The sequence below is a fragment of the Curcuma longa genome, chromosome 7 (assembly GCF_044706935.1).
Source record: "Curcuma longa cultivar G26 ecotype Majalengka, Jawa Barat chromosome 7, ITB_CL_G26_1.1, whole genome shotgun sequence".
Classification (NCBI taxonomy): domain Eukaryota; kingdom Viridiplantae; phylum Streptophyta; class Magnoliopsida; order Zingiberales; family Zingiberaceae; genus Curcuma; species Curcuma longa.
Genome location: NC_133867.1, coordinates 4,759,586 through 4,787,253, shown reverse-complemented (window position 1 = coordinate 4,787,253; position 27,668 = coordinate 4,759,586). Strand labels below are relative to the sequence as shown.

Sequence of the window (27,668 nt, the reverse complement as noted above, 5' to 3'; positions counted from 1 at the left end):
TACAACATGTGTAAAAGCTACTTAATAATTATCACAACGTATTTAAAATGAATTTAAAATTTAAGATTTATATCTTATAGAAGCTATCGAATAACTGCTACAATATGTAAAAACTACTCAATAATTACTATAGCGTATTTTTGATGAGTTTAAAATTTATGATTTAGGATATCTAAACACTATCATATCAAAAATATTATTTACTACCCTGGTCAATAATATTTAAACTTCATCAAAATCATTTTAAAATAGTTGTAAAAACTAATCCTAAACTTTAAACTAACCCTAAATATATTGTGACAGTTATTGAATAACTTTTATATATTTATATATTGTAACAGTTTTCAGTATCTTCTATATGGTATCAATCTAAATTTTAAATTCTAAACTCAATATTAAATATATTATAGTAACTATTGAGTAGTTTTTATATATTATAATAGTTACTGGGTGAAGGGATTCTTTCAAAATAAAAATATCCTTAAGAAGCTCATTTGATTTGATGTTTATCTTAATTTGGGATGTTTTTTTTATTTTTTAAAAATATATTATTCTCAAGTACGAGAAATTTTGCATAGGTAGGGTGAAGTAGTTTTAATCAAAATTATTCTAAAATGAAGTACATGGCCACTCATGCTGTCAAATTATGGGTGAAGCCCCCTTTTATTTATTTATTTTAAAAATAGAACTATACGGGTTAAAAAAACGGTTTAAGAATTTCAGGGTCTTTTTTTTCTCAAATAATAAACTTGGGGGGTGCAATATGGGGGGGGATTTAAGAATCTCAGGGTGTTTTTTGAAAATTTATATTTATCTCGTCTAACCACTTCAACGACCCCTTCCCATTCCTAACCATCGTCGTCTTCAAACATAATCGCGTACTTACCATTCTCCCACAAAATCTCATCCTAGGGTTTGATCCCTCGAACCTGGGAAAGTCTCTGTAGAAAGCTTCGATTCGTACAATGGAAACGAACGCCGAAGCGCGGTTTACCATCGGTAAGCAGTCGTCGCTCGCCCCGGAGGGCGATGGCAGCGAGGCCCCCTTCACCGCGGAGGCTGCACAGATCCCCGAGGATATCAGTTCGGGCATCCGTCTCATGTTTCTGGCTAATGAAGGCGATCTGGATGGGATTAGGGAGGCTCTGGATTCCGGCGCCGACGTCGACTTCAGGGACATCGATGGGCGCACCGCGCTGCACGTCGCGGCGTGCCAGGGGTACGCCGACGTCGTCGAACTTCTGATGCGCAAGGGGGCTGACGTCGATACGCAGGACCGCTGGGGCAGCACGGTACTACGTTGTGTCGATATCCCTACTTTTTTTTTCATAGTTTTCCAAAAAAAATGGCTCTTTTGGAAGAAAGTTTTTTTTCTATCGCTAACTCAATGTTGATACTAGTTAAGTTTTTTGTGTGGTTCTTTGGTGAATTTTTAACTATTTTTTTGAATGAATAACTTCACATGGATGAACCTTCTGCCACAATGAGGGAAGGAGGGTTCTACACATGTTGGAAGAGGATGGAATATTCTAGAGTATGGCAAGGATCTAAGATTGAAACTTGTTGGAGCATCCTAGAGAGTTTTCACCTAAATGTCAAATTCCACTGATTCATTATGCACCCTAGGAATGTCTTTTTTTTTCAAGCACTAACTACTCTGGCCATGATTTACAGTTTAGTAGTTAAAGCATTTTTTTAGCTTAAAAGATGGTGAGCATTTGATATTCTTTAAACAGATACTTGCTTTAGTTGACTGAATATCTCTTTAGTTGATTGAAGCCCAAAAACAGTAGATTACCTTGTTGATTGATCTTTAAGGATCCTGAAATAATTCTTGAACAAACTGAAATGCTGACTATGACCTGAAATGCATATTTTTGGTAGAGCAAACCACTAGATAGACTCTATTAAAAAAACAACCCTAATTCCAAATTATAGTTAATCGTAATATCTCACAACTCATATATTTTCAAGTCTTCAATGTTGTCGATGCTTCTCTCCCTTAAGTTCATTTCACTAGGCTTTTGGTCTCTCATATGCACTAAATCCTTCAAGCTTGCTCTATACTATCATTCGCCTTACCTTTGAGTTCACTTCGCTCTGGATCTTCAAGCTATCAAATTAGCAATCCACTTGATCATGTGAGTCCTACTCCTTGAGCAATCTGCCTAGCTCTTGGTCAACCTTAACCACTAGACCAATAGGTATGTAGGACCAAGGTTATTGATGCTTCTCATAACACCTTGCCAACTATGATCCAAAATGTTTATTTCTCGTAGAGAAAACCACTAGGTAAACTCTAGTTGATTGGAGTTCCTTGCAATCGATTGTCCAATCGACTACTCAATCGACAGATGGCTTGAGAGGTAACAGATCTGCTGAAGCAAGATAGATGAAGGTTATTTTAGGAAATAGATGTGTCGTTTGGTAAATTTCAAATTGTGGTGTTCCCTTTAGGTACTTTAGAAACTTGAATGTGCCAATACAAATGATAAAAGGAGAGGAAATAAATTAAAATGGTGTGAAGATGCTCAAAGACGATTAATGAATTATAGAGCTAGAAGAGTTTAATTGATTAGAGTTGAAATTATAAGAGATAGAGGGAGGTAAACTTTTTTTAATTAATATAATAAAAATAATTTAATTGGTTTGAATATTACTAGTGATGTAGCATTCCAGAGAGCTTAATGGAATGGTAAATCTATGTAGTAGACGACAAATAGTTTGGAGAAACATAGCTAGATGATGATGTGACCATTAAGATTTAACTTACATTGAATGCTTATTAATTTTGAAACCATTCTACAATCAAGTAGACATATAACTTTTGCTAATGCCCAAGGAAATTATATACATCACAATTTTTTTTTCTTTCATTCGCAGCCCCTTGCAGATGCAATACACTACAAAAAGAGGGAAGTTATTAAACTTTTGGAGAAGCATGGTGCCAAACTTAGGGTATGCCATGCAAGTTATGTTTAATTATATACTGGTTGTTTGTGAGGTTATTCTTTTGATAAGCTTTTATCCTATATGTATCCTTGTTTATGTTGCTTTGCCTCTAAATTAGGTCGCTCCCATGCATGTTGAGAATGCTCGTGAAGTCCCTGAATACGAGATTGACCCAAGCGAACTTGATTTCACCAACAGCATTGAGATAACCAAGGTAGGAAAACTTTTGCCTGCTCAACTGGATCAAATAGTAGCCTTATCTGCTAAATGAAATGCACTGCAGTGCTAATCTTCCTAATTTGATGTACCATCCATTATAAGAAGGTTGGTATATCGTAGCCCTTAAAGTATTGCTTTCTCATCCAAACATCTATTTAATACTTTGTTCTTCTTTATCCATTCATGTGTTATAAAGGCTAATGATTCAAATGTTGCTGCTGCAATTAGATGTCTTCCTTAGTCCTTACCCTAGCTTCGGATTTCAAACTCCTTTTTGATTTCTAAACAATAATACCTCATCTTACAAGTAAAATGATAATCTAGTGAATTTAAGTCAATTATAATTATAACTACATAGTTAGAATATATAATAGTTAATAAGCATTAGTTAATGATATATTGGTATTAGTTAATATTGTTACTTATTAATACTGTATAGTTCATATTTATAGCCAACATGTTGACATATCTGTTGTGTTGTTTTCTTTAATTTGTTTCTCAAAAGTTTTATTTAATTGACCATGAAATTGCTAAAGTTATTTTTTTTAAGCAAACAACCAGAATGGAGGGGAGTTAGAATGGTAAAACTCGTCCAAAATTATTCCAGCATGATTTGACTCTTGGAGAGTGTTTGCATATTAAGGTACCGAAACTGTATTCATTCCATCACAGAACAGAACTAGAAACATTGCTTATAAAAATAATATAATAAATTTGTACATAATATAGTTATTATTGTTCATAGTTATACATTAAGCGCTCTTATCCTGTTTTTGGTTTGACATTGGTTCCCTTGAGCAAAATAGATCTCCTCTGAACTCTAATTTCTGTATTCATATATCTGCATGTTTCTCAAATAAATCAGCAGACATTCCAATTCATAACTAAAGTGCCTCTATGGCTCCATAGTAGATGTCCTAAATAGCCTGTTTCTGTAACATTGCTGGAATTGGTATTTAAACCGATATTAAACAAAATTTTGTTTTGAAAATCTTTAGGGGACATTTCGTATAGTAACATGGCGTGGAATTCAAGTTGCTGTTAAGAAGTTTAATGAAGATATGATCACTGATGAGGATAAATTGTGGGTTGGTCCTGCATATCTATGCTTTATGATGCCTTACATGTTGATATCTATTTTCCTTTGTAATAATCACTGTTTATTTAAATTTAAAAGATTTAAAATCTTATTTAGCCTCTCCCTGCCTTCTGCAGAAGAGCATTTAGGGATGAGCTGGAATTGCTTCAGCAAATACGGCACCCAAATGTAGTCCAATTTCTGGGAGCTGTTACCCAGAGCAGTCCGATGATGATTGTTACAGAATATTTGCCAAAGGTTGTATTTGTGACTGTCGAGTGCATTTTTCTTGATACCTGAGAGAATACGACGCTTCTCTTATGCTGCTTGATTAATCTTGAAACAACCTTATAATATTCCCGTGTAACTTTCTTGAATATGCTGATATGGCTAAGATGGAAAAAGTACCACGTCAAACTTTTTATTAGGTTATAATATGATATAGCCAAGTAGATAATCTTATATCTCTGAACTTTGTTCCATGGGGGGTTTTATTTTTATTATTTTGATTGGGGTAGATCTGTTTATGTGTGTGTTGAGTGAGTAATGGGAAAATTAAGACAAGTGCATTTGCTAGTTCTGCTTGAGTATTTTTTTGCAGAGTGGTGGATTCTCCATTCTCTTTTCTAAGTACACATAGTGCTCTATATAAGATGGCTTGGAGGGGGTGGGGAAGGGGGTGGGGGTGGGGGTGGGGAATGAGAGAGAGGAGGAAGGGGTGGGGGTAGATGAAAAGAAAACAAGCACTATGGTTATTTTTGTCAGAGTGGATTCATTCCATTCTCTTCTATAAGTATGTATAATATCTGTATGAGATGGCTCGCTGGTAATGTGGGTTGAAGTTATACCTTAAGGGTTACCACTTCCATTAGAAAAAAGTTATACCATATAGATTTATTCACTACAACTTAATGAATTATTATTTTTTGTTTGATGCAGGGTGATCTTTGTGACTTCTTGAAGAGCAAAAAATCTCTTTCCACATCATTGGCTGTTCGGCATGCACTCGATATTGCTAGGTTAGTTAAATTTTTTAACATTGGTGGTCACTTGATTTGTTAAGAGATATCTTGTAACAATTTTAGTTTAAGGCTTTCATTATTGAAATTTCTCAATCTTTGCATCAGTATTGCATCTTCCACAGATTTGTGTAGTGTCTTTCCAATTTAATTTGTATTTGTCAATTTTTTTTCTATTTTATCAAACACCCGGGACATATATCAATATTTTAGCTCCTGTTTGAGGGGCAGTGTAAACTTTTAAAGTTAATAGCTGTGTAAATTTAGTCCCAAATGAGGTATTTGGTCATTGAGTGTTATGCCAAATCTTATGTATCTAGATGTAATATCTCTCTTGTAAGCAATGCAATATATTCTTATTCCTCTCAACTGTTAAAGTAGTTATTTTATCTTGGATTTCAAATCTTAAGTCAGTTCAAATAATCTAGTATAGTCCTTTTCCACAAATTTTTTTGATGAGCAACAAATGCAGAACCAACCATGTAAGTTCACTTGGAAGCTAGTGAAGTTCTGAATCTGATATGTATCTATGTATATATGGTTTGTCTTTAATTAACTGAAAATTTCTTGTCATAAAATTGGGTGATAATTCCTTGCACAAACATGACAGGGGATTGAATTACTTGCATGAACACAAACCAGAACCCATCATTCACCGTGATCTTGAGCCTTCGTAAGTGATTTCTCTATCTCGTTTCATATTCATTTATCACTGTAAAATAATCTGAGGCATTTCAAAGAATTGATGATTGTCTTCATATTATGATGTACAGGAATATCTTGATTGATGATACTGGGCATCTGAAAGTTGCAGATTTTGGTGTTAGCAAGTTGTTAAGAGTGGCAACAACTGTACAAGACTCTACGCCATTGACATGCCTAGACACTGCTTGTAAGTGCAAAATCAGTAATCTGTCATATCTCGCTTCTCATATCAATTTATCTTTGTTACTTCTATGTGAATATGTACTTTGCCTTCAGATCTGATGTTATCACTGACCATAGTCAACAACCAGCTTAATATATCTTTTCTTCTTTTCCATGCTTTAGCCTGTTTTTCTGGCTTGCCTATTTGCTGCTCTGGCTCAAAGTCGTTATTGACCTATTGTTACCCAAAAACTATTTATTTTTATTTTCCTATTCTACTTACGTGGTTGGGTTGTTAATCATCAGAATCACACTTTGTTACTCTCTGCTTAGGTCTGAATATTTGATATTTAATATAATACTGGTCTGATGTGATGGAACTGGTTTAAAACCAGTATTAAGAATCCTGGCTAAATCCATAAGAATTACTATATGTCCAAATGATATTAGCAAGTTAACAACTGAAACTATTCATGATGCCAGTATGTTGCCTTTTAATCTTAATGTAAATGGACTGAATGCTGTTGCAATAGTAACTGAGAATAGGTCACTGTGACTGTCTAATATGGGCTCAACACTAATGGATAAACTGCAACAAATCTTTTTGAAACTCAATCGTCTTACCTGAAATCATCAACCAACATTGAATTGATACTTTTATTACTGGATGCCTGTTACTTGTACCATCATTATGTCACCTCTACCAATTATGTTCAAATTCACCCATCACCTCACTAACAGTAACATGTATTCTATCACCGTTTATCCTCTTGCATATGCCTCTTCACTATCCACTGTCACATAACCTCATATTGCCTAAATTCACCAATTCTTTGTACATCATTTCTCAGCTGTTCAAATTCTAAAATATGTTGTTACGTAGGGTAAACCTCCCTGCCATTTTATTTATTTTTGGAATTTACCCGCCAACCTGCATGCACAGATCTCCCCTACTAGAATTTGAAGCTCTCCCACTTTCTACATGCACTCAAGCAATGCAACCTAATTGGTGTTCCTGAAAGTCTGAAACATTTGCAGAGAACAGCTCGTTGTCCCCTGGTCAACATGAATGCCTCAAGACCTTGAAATTGTTGACGATATCACGATAGTATCTATAGAAGTGTTCAATTCATTCTTTTTTTTCCGTCACTTGCATCTAGCCCCCGGGCCAACCATTGTAACAACTAAGTCATTTTCTTCAACAGTGTCTAATTCACTATATACTATCACAATTGATGAGTGACCTCATTTTTCGACATTTTATCTTGATTTTGGATATTCCTGCCCTAATGAGAATTTAGATTAATATTATCTGTGATATGTTATACCGATGTTCATTTATCCCACCATAAAATCTTCACGCTGCATTCAAATCCTGGATTCCATCCTGGATCTTCAACTAATTGATCTCGTCCTAAGACAGACAATATTGTCTTTCTTTTCCCATTTTCAAACGCTTTCTAGTTTCTACTAGGGTATTTACAGTGTAGAAAATGCCAATTTCACCTACTTTCAACCTTTTAACTGAATGTGATAAAGATCCTTGCCAACCAACTTTTGTACTAGTTTTTTCCCACTGTCTTGAAAGCCATACATTTCATCATCTTAGGCCCTGCCAATATCTGCTGCTTTGAAAGTTGTTGGAGTACTGAATACAACACCATCATATCCATTCATTCACCACTGCTGTTGTTTTGAAATTCCTTGTATCATACTCAAGCTCAATTTTACAAAGGCCTTTGACACGATTTATTGGAACCCATTACCATTCTTTCTTACATTGGTTACACCCTCTTTAGAATAACTGGATCCAACATCTCCTATCCACTGGCAAATCAATTGGCCTAGTCAACAGCCCAAGCCACTGGTCTTCCAACAAGAGTTGCTTGACTAGTTACTACCCTACATATTGTCTCTATACTCATTCAGATGGATGTCCTAGTCCATATCCTTCATAACTACCAACATATCATGGTTGGTTTGCAGAGTTATCCTGAACAACTCCATGCTACTTGATACAATGAAATATTCTTCTGTTAAGATTATGTTGATTAGTGGATCACATTGCTTGCCTAAAAGTTGTGTTTTTCTTAATCATCTCCAATTTGCTATAAGATTCTCTGTATAAATCTCTCCTGACACCAATAAACGCAGGATGCAAAAAAAAGATTTCCCACCACCTACATGGGGCTGCCACTATGTCCCCCGCCTCCCCATTCCAGTTGCAACTGATTTCCATAATCATGCTTGGGTTATCCCTTGCAAGACTATGTGCAGAACAACTTTGACAGTCAAAGGACTCCTCCTTAGCGGTGTCCTGAAAGCTATCCCTAACGTACATTGTTCTGCTGATAACCTTGCATGCCCTATGGCATTGCCACAAGTAGGTTGCCAGAAGCTGAGGGGTGGCTCTTGGGGTTTTCTTGATCTTCCTATCATAACTTGGTGCAGTTTGACTGGTGATGTTTATTGTCATGGTTCAACACTGACATGGGCTCCATTCCAGGATGATACCAAAAACTAGCACAATTCCGAAACTGTAAAATTTAATGTCTGTCCTCTGCATTTCTTCACCTAGAAATGAAACAAACACCATGACATGGATTTACCCCAGGTGATAAGCTCTTCACTAAGTCAACCTAGTGTTCTTGATACAATCTTCTTCAAACATGTGTCCAACATAGTCAAGCTTATGGATGGTTTGGTTAAAAGAGTAAGTTATGCACAAGGTCTTCTTAAGAAGAAGGCACATCACATCCCCCTAATTGTGTATATTGTCTACCTTCACATAGAACTTCAGAATACCTGCTCTTTTCTTTTTCATACTGTTGGGCAAAAACCAACACCTGCTTGTCTTGATTGACCAAGCATTTTTAGTGAAATGTGCCTAAAGATGGAATGCAGATGGCAAAACAGTTTTATTATTTCACATGGGCGATTTTCACATTTTGAATGAATAGAAACCACATTTCAAACAAAAGGCATGTTCTGCTGAGGTTGTAGAAAACTTCCTAAACAGCCTAAACCCTGTCATTATAAGTCAGTTTGAACTTAATTATATACCATTTGACAGCATACTGTATCCATATTCACTGCTGTAACTCTAATTCTGGTGGTGGCCTTCCCTCAATTTCCCTCAAAAACAATATTGGTATGTCACGAAGTTTGAAGTGTTGGAGCTGCCAGGCTTTTAATTAACTCTCGGTTAGAAGAAAAAACATTTCAAAATTTACTGTAATAACATAAAAAAGGAGACATTGTTAATCTCTGTGTTTATTTTCTAAAGGAGTTTAACTCCCTTTGAGTTTCATGCAGAAAGCATTTATATATGAATTTATTTTACTATGTGCATTATTCTTCACCATAATAGTTGCAATTTGAGTATACATGTTGAAGAATGATGCTTCCTTAGTTTCAGTATTAGGATAAACGATGGTTTTTAATCCTTCAACATTTTCTTCATATGTAGATCGGTATATGGCTCCAGAAGTCTTTGTCAATCAACAATATGACACAAAAGTGGATGTCTTTTCATTTTCCTTGATTCTGCAGGAGGTACAACATTTTCACTATCATTCATAAAGTTGTTTACTTGTTTGATATAGATCCTAATTTTAAAAGGAATGCCTTACTTAGAAGTAGCTTTTTGACCATCTCATATTTAGAAGTTCAATATGCTTGATAATGATCAAATAATTCCATGTTTCTGACTGTACTTCTTGAGTAGCATATTGAGTTTGCCGATTCTGGTATGTAATTGTTACAAGTATATGATATTGTGAACTACGTTATCTTTTCATGTTTAATGTGGAGTGTTGCTTTTGTTCACACGACAAATTCTTGCAATTTCATACACATTCTTGCAACTAAATTATAAACTTACAAAATGATCGAAAGTTGAAGAGTGCATGCTGCTATTGTTCACTGTAGACACAATCACATCTTTTTTGTGAAAGATAAGGAGGCTAATCGTATTTTGTGTTTCCAAGAGAGTTGAGAGTAAATGGGTAAGGGTAAATATAGTGGGGTTTGTAGGAAGTAAGGGTGGTGGTACACAGTCATCCTATAAAACAATATAAACAAGTATAGATACTTGCCAATCCTGTCTCTTCTTTTATTTGCTCTATAGAAATCTTCAAATTCCATTACTTTGCATCCATCATAACTTGAGTAACCAGTGGAAATGTGTAGCATTTGGATATGAGGGGGAAAAATTATCTGGAAATACAGTTTCTTCTAACATCGCTAAGTTCGACACCAGGTTTGTGCTAGATCATTCTTCATTTTCATCTTGTATCTGCTAGTTATGTGTTTACCACTCACTCATGAATTATGCTGCATACATGTTTTTTGCTGAAAGCCGTCCATGAACAAATGGGAGAAAATTTTTTCATTACCTAGGCTTAAAGAGCAAGTAGCAGAGGATTCTGACTGTATCACGACTTGTTACAAAGAATAGAAGTTAATGCTGCACCATTGAACCCATTTGCTTCTGCTCTTACTAGCTAACTTCTTGTTTCTTTTATGCACAAAATTCAAACAAGGAAGAATTGTTTGAGTTGAAGAGTTAGCGTGGGTTGAATAAGACATGTTTTTCTTGATTGGTTTTTTTTTGTTCATGAGAAGCAAGATATGTGATCAGCCCTTAATTTAGTTATTGCTTCAAGGAGAGGAAGAATTCTGGGTTCTTAGTCAAGATTTATGCTGATGTAGCAGTGGATAGTGTATGCATGGTTAACATTATCAATCACACAATTCTGTTAGAATGTGGGAAGTTATTTTTATTCTAGGGACTTTCTTGATGGGCAGACAGCAAATAGGAGAAGAGTAATTGCAGGTGGAGGAAGTGAGCTGATGATGATTGATAAAATAATTACTTGTCGGCTGGAGACACATGGTTTCTCATGTCCGTATGGTGAGGGAGTCAGTGAGCTAAAAATTTGCAGCTTGATTATATTTTATGCATGATGTTGGACAAAAAATTGGAGGATCTTAAATTATAGCAAAATATGAACTAAGGTTGGTTCAGATTAATTAAATAACAATTTGAGCTGAGCGGAGTTAAAGTTGCATTAATTTTCTTATAGCCATGAAGCATTGGGAACTCTACTCTGGAGATTGTTTATCAGATATCTAGTCCATGTTGCCAGTGGTTGAACCAACAATTGTGAACCTGTTGGGAAAATTGTCATTCTACAAATTGATAATTATCCAGTAACTTTATTTCAAAAGTCCTTGTCCATGGAAACAGCACTTGAATCTTCGGCCTCCTAGCATGTGGAGTTATACAATGTCAGGAGGAGATTGGATTAAGTTCCACAATTATAATGATCCTTTAGTTATTTGTGAAGAAACCACAAATAGCCAAACTGGATTGAATGCCAAGAAGGTAGTAGGAGCTTGATTGATTTCTCTACTCAGTTAAAATATCCACTGTTTTCTTTCCTCCTGCTCTTTAGGACTGGATTAACACAGATAGTTTTGACTATCTTTTGCAGTTTGTACATTCACTATTGTCCTTTGATATTCATGTCTTTACAATCTTGATTATTCTCTCCGTATTCGTGGTGTCTGCACTTTCTCTTTCCGCTTTAACGATCCTAATTGATTTCTTTTTCCACATATTTTTTCCTATCTAATAGCAGATGACAATAGATGTGATATATCAAATTATTTTGAACATCAGAAGTCTCCATTTTCTTACTGTGTTCATGCCCTGAATTTATCATAACTTAGTTTCATCTATTAAAACGATGTTGTCCTGGAAATATAGTCGTCTTGTAATTACATTAACATGTCTTGATCAACATTAAGTATATCTGAAATTTCTTGATATCAAATTTGAAGTTTAACTTGCATGATTGCCACTTTGTTGATTTTCTCTAGATGATTGAAGGTTGTCCACCTTTTTTTTATAAACAAGACACTGAGGTTCTTGAAGTATATGCATCCAAAGAAAGGCCTCCTTTTAGAGCTTCAAAAAAGCGATATGCACATGGTTTAAAAGAGTAAGCCTTTCTCCTAGTCCTTTTGTCCATGTACTTTTCAATACTGAACAGAGTACAAAATATAATTAACTAGTTGGTACGTGATGCCATGAACAGTATTATATAATTTGTGCTCATTGGGTAGGACTATGTACTTGCTTTTCTGATGCGGGTTGTCCTCTCTTTTGTACCATTTTTCTACATATTTGCATTCTTGAAGTATCAAATTGTGTAAAACACAGTTCACATTGATTTGTAGGTTGATTGAGCAATGCTGGAATCATGACCCTAAAGAGAGACCTGCTTTTAGTGAAATAATTGATAGGCTATGCCACATACATAGCAACATTGGTCACAAACACTCAAAGGTATGCCTTAAGAGTTACATCATGCATTTTTGTGGAATAAAATTTCAAATTAACCTAACTTGGCCATTAACTCACGTTATTCTACATGGTTACAATGCTCTAGAAATGGTGAATTGATAGGTACTCTTCTCTTACATCTATTGAATTATGCAATGCATGATGTTTCATGCAAATATTCAAACATTGGTCTGATACCGGCATATACATTAACATCTAGCAATAAAAACAACGGCAGACTTATCCAATAAGTTTCCATTTGTGATACGGATATAGGGATACAACGAAATAAGTATGCTAATGTTATAGCTATGATCAACTAAGGTTTGGATGTATTGCTTCGCTAGGCTGGCTTGAATTGGAGTTAGGGAAGTTGATACTAAAACTAGAAACCTTTATACCAATTACCTAAAACCCAAAACATGGACCCAATAACTCTATACCTCATCCTTTCCAGTCTTGCAATGCTGGAATTAAGGATCTGTTCCAACTGCCCCTGCTTCTTGCTATCCGCATCTTCTTGCTTCACCTCTAACTATATCTGGTATACCCCACCTTAGATCCATAATTGCCTTGGACCCATGATCACCTTGGAGCCATGAAAGATCTCTTCTTAATCTCGAATTGAATTCCCTAAGATTTAATTGAATTTTTCATGATAAGTAATGGCTGATTACTTGGGTGGAAGATGTAAGGCAGAGGAGGAAAAGTGAAAAAAAAGATGTACATATATAATGAAGCTTTATCTGAAATTTTATGAGCCTTTCTCTTCTCTCTTTCATATCTTGCAAGTAATCAGACCCTAAAAAGATTTCAAGGCTCTCCATTCCTCTTCATGACATAACAAGTTATAGAGAACATGAACTCTCATCGCTCTCCTCATTTTCTTCTCAAAGCTTCGCCTCTTGGTTCTCTTGGATAAAAGATATTATTCATGTACTTCTTCCTTGTATGAGAGTTGTTTATGGAGCCTTGTCTGAGAAGGGTGAATCAAATTCTCAGGACAACTGTGGGCTTGCTTCTACCAAGCTATTTTTTCATCTTCTCTTATTATTTATAACTGTCCAAATTTTACTTGGTAAAATGTCATTGCATGTTGATTTCACTTTCTCATTGTAAATGATCTATTGCTAGAAGATTTATTTCCCTGACTTCTGTTGAACAATTTTCTGTTTTCAGCTAATTTCTCATTTATTAGAGAACTAAATCCTAGCAGACCATCAAGCTGTGTCATTTGTAACTCATTATTCTGTTCTGCTGTATCTTTTTTCACCAGGCTGGAATTTTTAGTTGTTGCCAGAATTTGAACCTCTGGAAGAAGGATAGCTCTAATTCTAGCGGCTACTCATCTCATTCATCTGATTCAAGTTTCTGATTTCAAGTGCAAACTCTTGTATGATTCGACAAGAGGCAAATACATATTGAAAAAAAAATCTACAACCTCTCCAGGCAAATATTGGCCTAACAGCATGGATACCTCCTGTTCAGATAGCCCTGCGGATGGTTGTTGAGCAAACATCGTACACAAATGATACTAGGACATCAAACATTTTGAATAAGAAATTGTTTATGGACTTGAAGTTTTTGTATTTGCAAGAGTAGTATCTTCTTTACATATTCCCTTTTGTTTTTCTTTTTCAAAAACATGTTATTCCACAAATTGTTTTGCTTTCTGGTTCCTTTGTGAAGAGAGATTCTTGTTCATGCAATCTAAATTCATGGGATTCTGTGGTATTTATCATAGCAGCACTAAAAAATTAAACATTTGAGCTATGGGTTATTCCTCAGGAATAAATTCTTATTCAACAATTGCAGGGATCAGCATCTACTCAAGATCTGGAGCAACAAGAGGTTACTGGATTCGATGAAGGTATGGAATATGTTTCTGATTATTCTGTTTTATCAGCAATTCAATTTCTCTTTTGAATCTTTTCCTAAATTCATTCCACACATTCAAACCTGGCTTGAAGTTATCCTACTTTTCTTCCTCATTCCTTGCCTTTCCTGTTCCTTTCTCCCTGCTTTTCTTGACCACATAGCAAAGTAAAGGAGGCCTTGAACTAGGACCACAGTTAGATACCTATCTTGTTTGCAACTCTCATTGAAGCCTCCTTAAGATCTCATCACTTGCTCCTCATCTGCTGCACCCTTCACCATCTTTCATCTTAAGCTCAATCAATCTACCCTTCTCAGAGTAATAGAATCATCATGGGTGTTCTAGTCGCCGCAGCTAAGCATCTCGACACATTAATCGGGTATCCTGGGTGCATTAGAGTTTGGTTAATGTATACATGTTCTTGCAAATCTGACAGTTTGTGCTTTGTTTCTTCTGTGCATCAGCCCAGCAGTGATGCTGCTGTATCCTCTGTAAGTGGCCAAACCATCCCAATGTGCTCAAATTACCATACAACCTGAACTAACTGGTGTTGTTCTATCTGTGCTTGTAGATATGCGTCGATGCGCGCAATCGAGAGCCCTTCTCCGGTGGATGACCAGCAATGGCTGACCTACTGGGTGATCTACTCACTCATCACTCTCTTTGAGCTCTCCTCCTGGAAAGTGTTGCACTGGTAATACTCAAGCCGATTCCACAACACGTATGGTGTTTAAGTTTCACAACTCAAGTTATGTTTCACATTCGACAGGTTTCCTCTTTGGCCCTACGTGAAGCTTGTGTTCTGCCTCTGGCTGGTGCTCCCTATGTTCAATGGAGCAGCCTACATCTACGAAAACCATGTTCGAAGGTACATCAGACTGGGGAGATATGTCAGCCAAAAGTATCCCGCGCAGCAAAGAGTTGTTCAAATGGCAAGCCTGGATGCTAGGAAATCAGTCGAACAGTTTATCGACACCTACGGGCCGCAAACTTTGGAACGAGTCGTCAAAGCTGTAAGAACTAGCTGATGTTTTAGTTATCGTCTCTAGTCTTCGTTACGATCAACTCGACTTAGATGAAAGAATTAGATGATATCTGATTCAGAATACTTGTTGGTGCAGGCTGAAAGGGAAGCAAGGAAACGCTAAATTGGATTGAAGAATATGTTCAACTAATTTCAAATATCTCTGGGGGAAAAGATCTATTTATTCACCTTGTATCAATTGGAGTATTGTAATTGATTCTAATGTAAATAGTTTTGTGTACGAGTTCAATTGCAATCCATGACTTGATAATCAAATATTTTCGATATCGATCGCGCACTCGCTTAATGTTTATTTGGTTTCGTAATGTATCTTCAAATTATAAAATTAGCATCACATGAACTCTTTGTTACTTGGGTTGATGATCATCGCTCACAGAACAAGTATGATAAATTTATTTTCATTGAATTTGATATATAAACATTGATCAATTAGAAGAAACTACTTGATCAAATTTCTTGTACCATGGATGAGATACATGTTTAACTCATAAATATATTTTATTAATTATATATTAGGGGCTTTGAATTTTTTGACTTTCTCTGACGACAAGTAAGACGTGATGATATTGACTCTCGATTCAGGTCAACCTTTCGATTGCCGTTGCATTAAATTTTCGATCGTAATCTTATTGATGATGATAATTAGATCCGATTGATGTATCTTTTAGTTTGTATTAAGAGCGAGACATTATCATAAAACTATTACAATTCTAAGATATAAGATAAAACATTCCAACGCTACAACATAAGAAGCAAAGGATACACATTCGATATCCCGAATCAAAAAAGTTTAAATCCTTTATCGAAGATTTTCGATAACCTCTACATCCCAACACATACGATCGACAAATTAGGGTTCACTCTCTAAGATTCTATAGAAGAATCTTCACTTTTGTAAGCAACAAATTCAAATAAAAGATTATTGTTTGAACTCTAGAAATTAATTAATTCCTCGATCTCTTGTTCCAAGTTAATTCATTGAAATTACATTGTTTTAGATTTCTATAAATCCAGTCATCCTTAGAATGGAGTCTCTAACTCTTGTGAGATTCCGACCATCTTTGTGCGGCCTTTGATAGTAGAACAAGCAATCCATGTCATTGGCGATTCTTTGAGCTATAACGATATGCGGCGGGATCATTTTTCTTGTGCTTCCATCAATGTTTTCATCTTCGTCATCGTCTGAGTCACCAACATGCACCAAGTTGAGCTTCCGAGAATGACTAACTTGAGTTCTTGAAGGGATCTCGATCGGATCAGATGACTTTCGATGAGCTCGAAACTCCAATGGGCTTGAGTACTCATTACCAATGAATAATGCTTTTTCTCGAGAATCATAGTACTCTTCGGGCCACAAGATGTCTACCTCTATAAACTCTTCATCCATCATGATATATAATCATAACTACTATAAAGAGAAAAATCAATGAGCAAGTATTTATAGATCTTTGTTTCTTGGTAAAGTAAGTAATTCTAGGAAGCTAGCTTGATGAGCACACTTGCGATGAGCTGAAAAAATGTTAATTGATTGATTATATGAATGAATTTGGCGTGGACGCCACCATCATCCTTTCTCAAGGTTTCCATATATTCCACTTGGCCCACCAAATACAATATTAATTATAATAATTATAAGAAGGTAAACCATGCAAGAAGCTTCAATTTTTTTAAATAATAATAATAATAATAATAATAATAATAATAATAATAATAATAATAATAATAATAATTTGATTTGTGTATTTAGAGTTGCTACTAGGCATTTGATAAGCAAGCAAGCACACGTTCTCAAAGCGCGATTTAAAAATTAAAATCTGATAAAAATATATAATTGTTAAAAAGTTCAATTAATTTGTTAGAAAATTTGATTAGAGCATCCACAACTCACTTCCATTATAACACCCTCCACCTTATTAAAAGTATGGAGTCCACTGCCACATACTCATTATAACAACATATCTCTTTAATCCACATTCCTTTTAACATTAACACTCATTATTTATGGGTCTCACCATCCACTCAATCATTTTAAAATTATATCATATTAAATAAATATATTTTAAAATATTAAAATTATTATTATTATTAATCTTACTTTTAAAATAATAATTTTACTATTTTAAAAAATAATATTAAAAATTTTTAAATATATTTATTAAATAAAATAGATGTTTGTTAAAAACGGTTAAAACTAACCATTTTAATTAATATAATTAAAAATTAAAAAAACGCGTTCAACTGGAGGGGCGTTATAACACCCCTCCACAATCGTGTTTAACACTAATGGGGTGTTATAACACCCCGTTAGAGCATCGTCTATTGTGTATGCTCTTACTTCGGTTAGTTTGAAAGTTTTTAAATTTATTTGATTTTGAACTGAACCGATTGCTCAACCATACTTCGCGCTTGGGGAATGGATGTCTTTAAAGAAAAAATAATTGCATTAATAATAATTAATCAACATAAGTAGTCATTATTGTTTGTTTCTTATAGTTTGTTTGAAGGAACATATTTTTATAAGTTTTAAGAATTTAGTTAATTATGTTACGGTTAAAAATCTATCGATTTCTTGGACCTGAGCTCATTAACAAAACTTTTTTTTTGTAGGGATTAATACAGAGGGCTCGTCAAAAATTATCCTAGAGAGATTCTTCATGGAGGTGCGAAAATAAATAGAATAAAATAAAGAATGCCAAAATTTTTAGGTTAATATATTAAGTCAAAATTTAAAAATTTTAAATAGTCTAGCTCAGTTAAAAATATATATTGAAATATTTTATATGAAATTTGAACTATATAAAGGGGGTGTTTGGTTGGGGGTTATCATTGATAACCTTGGTTATCTGTCTAAGGTTATCGTTGATAACCTTGTTTGGTTCAGGTTATAATTGATTCCCAAGTAATACAACATTACCGCTAACGAAATTTTTTCCATGATTACCCTCCGATTTTAAAATTAAGTCAATTAAAAGGTACTATGAAATCTAATTAAAATCAAATTATTTAATTCAATAAAGTTTAATTTAAATATTTATAAATTAAAAAATAAATTTATTTTAAATTTAAAAAATAAATTTATTTTAAATTTAAAAAAAATAAATTTAATGGATTATATTTATTAATTTAATGAATTATTTTATTAAAATAATTATTTTAATAAATTATTTTTTTAAAAGATATTTTTTAAATTAAAAAAAATGAAATTAACAAATTATATTTATTAATTTAATAAATTATTTTATTAAAATAATTAATTTTAATAAATTATTTTATTAAAATAAAATTATCATATTATCTTTATTAATTTAATAAATTATTTTAATAAAATAATCATTTTAATAAATTATTTTATTAAAGAAATATAAATTTATTTTAAATTTAAAAAATATAAAATTAAGAAATTATATTTATTAATTTAATGAATTATTTTATTAAAATAATTATTTTAATAAATTATTTTATTAATATATATATATATATAAATTTATTTTAAAAATTAAAAAATAAAATTAACAAATTATATTTATTATTTTAATGAATTTTTTATTAAAATAAAATTAAAAAATTATACTTATTAATTTAATGAATTATATTAAAATATAATTGAATGAAGGGTAATATAGTAAATATAAAACTGGTTATGTTTTATTCCCTTCAAATAAATAAAGTAAACCAAACAACATTAGATTATGTTTTATGCCCCATAACCTTGGTTATGTGATTACCTGGTAATCACATAACCAAGGTTATATATCATAACTTGAACCAAGGTTAGGATGATGGATCTAGGACAGATTTAAACATGCATGCACAAAAGAGCAGAAACTCACACCAATTTCATCAAGAAGATAGTGTTCAATTATGCAAAAATTAAACAAGCTTCTAAATGATAAAAGTATCACTTTTTAAAGCAAGTGAACAACGATTGCAATATAAGTATTTACTATTAAATTGGTTCCTCTGATAAATTCTACTTAGAACCCATTTATGTATTTGTCAATTTGCACAAATTATTGGAAATAAATCACTTAATTGTTTTCTAAAATTACACAAGTGAGAAAAAGTAATAAATTGAAGATTATTATTTCACAATCAACTTTTCTCTACAAGTCAAAATTCCTTCAGAGAAGTCTTAAAAATAATTAGACCTGCTAGCAATCAATTTAGTTTTATACCTAACAATACTCCTCCATTTTCTAAATTGCATAATCTATTTTGAAATTATTACTACGTCAAATTTGTCATAATGTTCCTGAAACAATGTAATTTTATCACTTTTTTATATTTCCCATAAATCCATATTAGTGTACCCGTGCAAGCCAAAAAAGAGCAAGGCTTGCTTTTGATGGATAAGCATAAATATCATTAAGTAGGTATTAATATGAAGTTGGAGTAGGACTAGCATAGCACAATTCATCATGAAATCTCAAGATAAAATTATCAGTCTACGAAAATAAAGAGAAAAATTATAAAATTATATTTACAAGGAATGTTGACAGCTTCCTATAAAAAGAATTATAAATTCCTGAAAATATCAATATTCAAGACCTAACCAACATGAACCCACTACATGCCCAGCCAACATAAACATAAGAAGATTAATGACAAAGTTTGCCCATGCTGATTCAAAGATGAAACCACTTGCAGACTGCCCGCCGAGCAATGGAATAAATCTAATTAGTCGTGGAATATATTGAAGGAGGACTGTGACACGTAAAAGATTTTTGGCATAATTTGCTTCTGAAGATCCTATATAACTTGGTAGCACTGCTAATATCATTACCTTCATAACATGAAAGACAAAATGAGTGTACATGAATAGCCAATAAATTTGAAGCATTAGACATCAAGACATATTTACATCATTCTGTGTAGGAATTTCAACTGAAGATCCATAAATAGTTTGAAAGAAGCTTATTTTGACTTCTGTAAATTCCGTCCTTGCTTTGTTTTCGTCCCGTCCTTACTTTGTTTCGAAATTGAACTATATTAGGGCATCAAAAGTCACATTGACCTTAATTCAGTTGGAGCATGAAAACTGGTGTACCAGATTTAAAAAAAAAAGATTGTCAAGTTAAGCTCTTACCAAGTTGGCTAACCTTGAATTTACAAGCCTCTTAACCATGTTAGAAACAAGCTCCAAAAAAAAAGCGTAAGCTTATTATGATCTGCTATTCAAAAACTTATTTGCATGTTTGTTTTGGGTAATGTAAAAAGACTCAAACACTAATTTATACATCTATTATTAGAGTAACATACACAAAAGAGATTGTGAGTGCCAGAGACCTAATTGTAAATACTACTACTAGGACCTACTTGTACATACTATATAACAAAGTGTAAAGGATAATTATTGATGAATAATAAACATAGGTAAAGGTACCAGAGTATCAAATCTAAGCCTTTCTCGTCGTTGTGATACCTGAGCCTTTCTCATCCCAATGATTCCATATGGTACAAGTATAAAGGGTAAGTTTTCATTGATGAATAAGAAATATAGGTAGAAGAGACCACTTGGGATATCAAGTCTTAATAATTTCCCCATCATAATATGGTATTGAAATGAAATCTTCATTAGTGAAATGCTGGCAGTCCTGACACACTTCTCCTGCTTGCAATTCAATTGTTCACAGCGAGAATCTCCTGCTTGCAAACCAATCGAGCACCCATCCATTGGTAGCAAAAGTGCCCCCCATTGAGCAACATTATCAGACACTCAGCTTCCACCAACTATCTTGAGGGCATCACACCATCTTGATCCATCAGTAAAAGCAGCAATCCACAACATTAGCTCTCAACTCTGACCACCTCCTTTCCATGCAGAACCAAAAAAGACAGTAGCCCAGTTGCATCAAGTAAAACATCTGCCAGGATCGTCATTCATTCAGCTTCCCTATACTACCCAACACTTGTCGTAGTCGGCTGCTACTGTGGCCGCTAGATCACAGAGAGGCCCTTAGCTCCATGTGATTAGCTCACACAAGCATCCTACCATACCATCTGCAAAGTAAACTGGATATGAGACACCTGTGTGCTGGATTAATCTAGACCTGAATATTCTGCCATAGTGAAGAAAGATCCTCCACATTAGCTATTTTTCCTTTGCAACTTCACTAGTCGTGTATGGGGAATTCTTCAAGAACTACCTTCGATCCCAAGTCTTGTAATCCTTAACTGCTTCTCAATTACCACTCACCGTCAGCCTTTTTGGCCTTTTGGTCTCTATGATAATTACCACAAAGAAGTCGAAGGAGAAAAAGTATGCTTAATGAGCTACAACTATTCATGTTTAGTTCATGGTCCAAGGTCACTTAGAGCATTTAACCACCTGAGCCATTAAGATTCTTGAGTCAACCAAAGCCTCTTAGTAGTGTATTGATGCACAACTATTCGACCCCCTTTAGCAGTCCATTGATTTTGATATCATGAGCCTATTCTAGTACATCTCATACTATGAGAGTTGGATATAGTCTCACGATCAATACATGAGCACTATATCTCAAGCCTACAATGTGATTGATAGTCTCTACTCTCTTCTAACTTCAGTAGTTAGACACGATAATGATTTCAAGATATCTTCTCAATCAGATCTGATATTAAAGTTATACAAGATCATTTTCACAAGCTCCTCATTGTTATATTTCTTCATATGGTTCAATCAGTTGGGGTCTCTGAAGACTCAAATTTTGGAGGCACCTCAAGTTCCACTATGTTTATATGAGGATGTTAAGGATGACATCACATCAATACTACCATTTTACCCCTCAACATGTTGATCTACTTTGATCATTCAGTTGCTGTCTGGAGGGTATCATGATAGTGGATGTGTAGAAGATTGGTTAGGGAACTACCTAATGGTTACAATTACAAGATGATACATGTAATTCATAGTGAGCAAAATTGACAGTTTATTGAGGTCTTATGTCATGATCATTTGAGGACAACCTTTAGAATTTTATGGTACATAAAGAACACTATGGAAAGGACATTTATATGAGGATTGAGGTCACCTTTAGATTGTAAGATATATTGACGTTTTCGAGATGCCCCTAAAAACTAATGAATGGCAAATGCTTTTCCTTGTGTAGATCTTTCAATAGGAATTTGATGAGTCGATCCGCCTACGCATTTTACTTTTACTGCTATATCAGGAGTTACTCTACATATTGTTTGACGTAAAACAAATAATCAATTTATTTTTTTCTTTTGTTGAATCTTTTTCATGGCTCGATAGAAAATTTGATAGCCAATGAATTTTTTTCCCGTATATATATTGGTAGGTTGACCTATGGATAAAAGGCCCATATGGGGGGGGGGGGGGGGGGGGGGGGGGGGGGGGGGGGGGGGGGGGGGGAGGGGGGGGGGGGGGGGGGGGGGAGATGTCGTTCTTCTTAGAGGTAATTTGATTTCATGGAAAAGCAAAAAAGCAGACTATTACAGCTAGGAAGTGTAAAGGCATAATATAGGATTATTACCCTAACTACATGTGAGTTTATGTAGAATATTAACCAATCGATGACCAAGCTATAACACGCTCCTAACATATCATGTAGTTGTACAATGAATATATGACAATCAAGTTTTTATGTACATAGCCCCTAATCTAGTATTTCATGAGGAACAAACCACATATATTAATTGTCACCTTATGAGAGGAAAAGGACAATATTTGCTACAAAATTTGGCAACTTTAGTTATTAGTTAACAAATTCATGGACCAAACACTTAAAGATCTATCATATAATTGAGTATATATGCAACAAATTGAATAAGCCAATTTGAGGGGAAGTGTTAGGGACCTAAATATACACATGGTTTGAAATCTTATATAGTGCTGAGTGAAACAGTCAAAACTTATCATTTTGATAAGTTACCAAAAGTTGAAATTAATCAACACGAGATAATATCTCCTATGTTGTGTTGATCATGTCGACTGGTATCATTTCATACCAAAACTTAACACACCTTGGGATGCTAAAATTGAGAAAACTTTTTTTTTGTAATTTATCTCCATATAAAATAATATCAAAATCATAGCATTCTCAACCATTGAATTAACTATATGGTTATCTTATCTTTTTCTTCCTTATTTGTTTCCTCCTACCACCTCAAATTCGCTACTGACACCATACATCAAAATGCCAACATGATACTAAAAAAGTATCTATCCAATCAAAGGCCAAAACACCGGTATGACCCGAGATTTCAAAACTTGATTGCCCATATGAAAGTCCTACTTATAAATAGTTAAATACCATGTAATACTAACAAACATAGTTGAGTGGATTACTTAGCTTAATAATTTTCCCATGACAAGAATAAATAATAGATTAAAGAACAACAATAAAAATAAAAACTATATATCCCGCCTATTCAATGTTGGAGATACTATATCATCATTGAGACCTATCTAAAGTCATGTTATTAGTAATATATTGGTCATTAGATCTCTTTTAATTATATTAAGTCAATTTCTCTTTTAGCTTCTTTTATGTAATGGAGAGAAGAAAATGGACAATGTAGAAAAGAAACATAGTTGAAGAAATAAATTGAAGAATAATTCGACGATAGTGCATCTATAATTAAAGAAAATACATTAGAGAATAGTGCATCTATAATTAAATTTTAAATTCAATTTTTATTATTTGGTAATTTACAATTGCAGTATTTTACCTTTTGATAAATAATTAAGGATTATTGTATTTTCCATGCATGTTTATCTAATTTGAATTATTTATTTTCTCATTTGCTTTGCATCTATAAAAGAGGTTTAGAGTCTGCATGCGTAATAATTATCATCTTGTGGTCAATAATAATTTCAACTTATTTTTCTCTATGTGAGAGAGTTTTCCTCTGTGCGGGATTTATTCACTTGTTCATCTATCGTACTACATCATTACCCAACACATTTTAAATGATAAACATAATTAAATTCAATAATGACAAACATTATTTATCGTACATTAACATCTTCATACTAGCTTAACCAAAATTCTCTCATGTTATCTACTTTGGCTGCACCTAGCTAGCTTATTCAATATCAAGAACATTTCTTTTCATCTCCTCTAGTAACCTTGTACGACCAAATCAATATCTTCACCCCTAGTACATAAATAAATACCTGGGCAAAAATATGTGTATTATTTCTGTTATGATCAACACTTGACCCTCAAAACATTAGTTAAAATGCAGTTTTATTGATTTTTCAAACAGATTAAGGGGCATAGAATGATTAAGGCAATATATATAACAAACACATTGTCAACTTCATTTGAACATTTAAGATATTGGTCAAAATCGAGATGGTTTTAAGTCTACATTTTAAGGAGCTGATCACACATCGAAGCACATTGTCCTTCCAACTTCAATTCATTCTTAAACCTGTTCTTGTCTCTCCTATATATTTGTTGTAATTTCTCATTTTTTCAACCCTTCTGCACTATAAAGCTTCCTATTTTACTTGTTTTAATTCTCTTCTCTCTTCTCAATCTGAAATCATTATCATAAAAATATAAAATCATGTAGATTGTCATAAGCAACTAACAAAGAAGTCTTTAAGAAGGTCATCCAATGGATACCACATGCCGTACGTGGGATGACAATGACAAATATTCAGTAGAGCCCAATATCTTGAAAATGTCTAATCATTAGGGTGTGCTACCTTTTACTCGTAAACACACCACAAAATCCTAGCTTATTGGCATGTGAGACTATGCATTCCATGAATTTGAATAATGACAAACATTAATCATCATAGATGAACATATTCATACCACCTTGACCATATTTCTCTCATTTTATAACATTTCTTTTCAGCTTCCCTAGCTAATAACCTCGTATGACCAACTCAATATTTTCACCTCTAGATCATAAACTTTGATATGCACTCGTACACAAAAAAAAAAACTTTTATATGTATTATTTCTGTTATGCACACTGCATGACCTTCAAAACATTAGTTATAATGCAATTTGATTAGTTTTTCTTCTACATTAAGGACATGGAACGACCAAAGCAATATAGCAAACACATTGTCAACTTCATTTGAACACTTAAAATAGTGAAGAAATTCAGATAGTTTTAAGTCTATACTTCTAGGAGCTAATCACCCACCCAAGCATTTTGTCCTTCCAACTTTAATTGTTAAATACTGAATTTTTTCATGTTTTGAAAAAATAATATATTTTAATAAAATTTTGAATCAGCAAAATAAATTAAATTGGAACGTACCTTAAAAATGGAATTTGGACATCAAGTTGAGGTGAATTAGGTTCGGATTGAACCCATCAAATAAATGTGGATATTAGGGTTGTGTGGGTTTGAACCAGGGTCGATTTGGATTTGATTTGATTTGATCAATTTATGACTAAATCAAATTTAAATGGGTTAAATAGGTTCAATTGGGGGTTAAATCAAATCAAGGAATATATTTTTTTGACGAATTGGGGATAATTTTCTCTCCCTCGTGTTTTCTCTTCCACTGCTGCACGCCAAGCATGCATGCACCCCTCCCCTATCTTCTTTTCTTCTTTCTTCTGCTCCTCCCCTTTTTCTTCTTCTTCCAGCATCAATCCAAAATCTCCCATCACCAGCACTTCAGTTCTCCTGCAGCCCTCCCTCTTCCTCCTTCCTCTATTTTCCTCTTCTTCCCCATTGTTCCAGTTGAAAACAGCAACAACAACAACAACAACAACATCTCCTCTTCTTCTAGCATCATTCTAGCACCATCCCAACACCAGAAAACCTATAGCCACTCCCTCTTCTTCTCCTTCCTTCTTAGTGTTGTTTAGAGCTGTCAAACGGATCAATCCATAGCGGGGCGGGCTAACCCATGGCGGACCCATCATATGGCGGGCCGGGGCGGGCTAACCCACCAATTTGGCGAGTTGGGAAATCTCCAACCCAACCCAACTCAAGGTGGGCCGCGGGTTAGGCGGGCCAACCCGCGGGCCTATTAAAAAATAAAAAAATATTAAAAATATTAAAGAAGAACTGACCCCAGAAATGCTACAAGAATATCAAGTGTTAGTCATGGTAAATCCATTATGTATAAAATGTCCACAAAAAAAAAAGTCAAATCATGACTTTACTAAATAGTCAAGGAAAAAGGTTTATCCAATTTATGATACCTTCCTAATTGAATTAAATCTTAATATGGATATAACTATATAGAATATATAGAATATAGATAATTAGTTATCTATTATATATATATATAATAGATAACTAATTATTGGACTAATTACACTTACTTTATTTATCCAAAAGAAAAAACTTTAGAATTGTATATTTTGAAATTCTCGCGATAAATAAAATTTATTATTATAATTAGTTTAAATAAAAGAATGATTCTCAAAAATAAATAAATAGTATTATATTTGTAGTTATTGAAAAAAAAAGCTTTGATCCTTTATATCAAAAGTACACGGAAGCACACGTTGTATATGTTCAAGTCAACTTACCATACACTACTCACTCCGCTCGAGCCGCGGCTGAAGTGAGAGCAGCGTCTGCCGCCGCGGCGGCGCGCGCCTCTGCTGCCGCTGCGCCTGAAGTGAGAGCAGCGTCTGCCGCGGCGGCCGATGTTGTTGCCGATGTTATTGCCGCTGCTATCTCCGTGGCAGCCGCGTGGCAGAAGGCGGCAAAGGCCGCCGATGCTGCTGCCAATGCTATCGCCGCGACTGCTGCCAATGCTATCGCCGCGGCTGCCGCTCTCTACGCGCCTGAAGTGAGAACAGCGGCGGCCGCTGCTGCCAATGCTATATCCGTGGTTGCCGTGTCTGTCAACAACCCCGTGGCTGCTGCCGCTGCTGCTGCCGCGCGGCAGCGTCTACAGCTGCTGCCGCGGCGGCAGACGCTGCTGCTGCCGCGGCGGCAGACGCTGCCGCTGCCGGCGCGCCTGCTGCCGCGGCAGCCGCGGCAGCCGCGTGGCAGAAGGCGGCAAAGGCCGCCGATGCTGCTGCCAATGCTATCGCCGCGGCTGCCGCAGCGTCTGCTGCCGCAATAGTGTCTGCTGCCGCTGCCGCTGCCAGCGCGCCTGCTACCGCCGAGTAGTCTGTCAACAACCCCGATGCTGCTGCCGTTTTGCTGTCGCTGACGAGCCGCTTAGAACTTACGAAGATAGAATATTACGAAGATGAAGATTACGAAGAAGATTACGAAGAATATTACGAAGATAATAAATAATGAATAGTTGTCTCGCACTTTTTTTTTTTACTCGCAATTTGGATTTGTTTAAGGAAATGTCGCTAGAATATCAA

General features: G+C 34.6%; 3 protein-coding genes across 4 annotated transcripts; 2 read left to right on the top strand and 1 right to left on the bottom strand.

The window, feature by feature from the left end:
* Nucleotides 1-894: 894 nt before the first annotated feature.
* Nucleotides 895-13,889, top strand: LOC141831535 (serine/threonine-protein kinase 12-like). The gene is made up of 12 exons (XM_074718913.1): nt 895-1,292; nt 2,884-2,958; nt 3,071-3,166; nt 4,170-4,255; nt 4,387-4,507; nt 5,189-5,268; nt 5,879-5,941; nt 6,042-6,160; nt 9,605-9,690; nt 12,022-12,143; nt 12,382-12,490; nt 13,764-13,889. The coding sequence occupies exons 1-12, from the start codon at nt 966-968 to the stop codon at nt 13,860-13,862; spliced, it is 1,383 nt and encodes a 460-aa protein (XP_074575014.1). The 5' UTR covers nt 895-965; the 3' UTR covers nt 13,863-13,889.
* Nucleotides 13,890-14,245: 356 nt separating this feature from the next.
* Nucleotides 14,246-15,626, top strand: LOC141831536 (HVA22-like protein f). 2 transcript variants are annotated; one of them, XM_074718915.1, is made up of 5 exons: nt 14,246-14,357; nt 14,828-14,854; nt 14,935-15,057; nt 15,133-15,376; nt 15,485-15,626. In XM_074718915.1, the coding sequence occupies exons 2-5, from the start codon at nt 14,838-14,840 to the stop codon at nt 15,509-15,511; spliced, it is 411 nt and encodes a 136-aa protein (XP_074575016.1). In that variant the 5' UTR covers nt 14,246-14,357; nt 14,828-14,837; the 3' UTR covers nt 15,512-15,626. The 2 variants fall into 2 exon arrangements, with proteins under 2 accessions (XP_074575016.1, XP_074575015.1); XM_074718914.1 differs by lacking the exon at nt 14,246-14,357 and adding an exon at nt 14,490-14,742.
* A 776-nt stretch (nt 15,627-16,402) lies between these two features.
* LOC141832490 (protein S40-3-like) lies at nt 16,403-16,795 on the bottom strand. The gene has a single exon (XM_074719993.1). It carries the CDS (start codon nt 16,793-16,795, stop codon nt 16,403-16,405), a length of 393 nt encoding a protein of 130 aa, XP_074576094.1.
* Between the last annotated feature and the right edge of the window lie 10,873 nt (nt 16,796-27,668).

Bases quoted from the DNA above. Each gene is read 5' to 3' on its own strand.
- LOC141831536 (XM_074718914.1), top strand. From the start codon at position 14,696: ATGGGTGTTCTAGTCGCCGCAGCTAAGCATCTCGACACATTAATCGG. The intron at 14,743-14,827 runs GTATCCTGGGTG...TCTGTGCATCAG, and splicing joins CATCTCGACACATTAATCGG to CCCAGCAGTGATGCTGCTGT. The intron at 15,058-15,132 runs GTAATACTCAAG...CACATTCGACAG, and splicing joins TCCTGGAAAGTGTTGCACTG to GTTTCCTCTTTGGCCCTACG.
- LOC141832490 (XM_074719993.1), bottom strand. From the start codon at position 16,795: ATGGATGAAGAGTTTATAGAGGTAGACATCTTGTGGCCCGAAGAGTAC.
- LOC141831535 (XM_074718913.1), top strand. From the start codon at position 966: ATGGAAACGAACGCCGAAGCGCGGTTTACCATCGGTAAGCAGTCGTCG. The intron at 1,293-2,883 runs GTACTACGTTGT...TTTCATTCGCAG, and splicing joins AGGACCGCTGGGGCAGCACG to CCCCTTGCAGATGCAATACA. The intron at 6,161-9,604 runs GTAAGTGCAAAA...CTTCATATGTAG, and splicing joins GACATGCCTAGACACTGCTT to ATCGGTATATGGCTCCAGAA.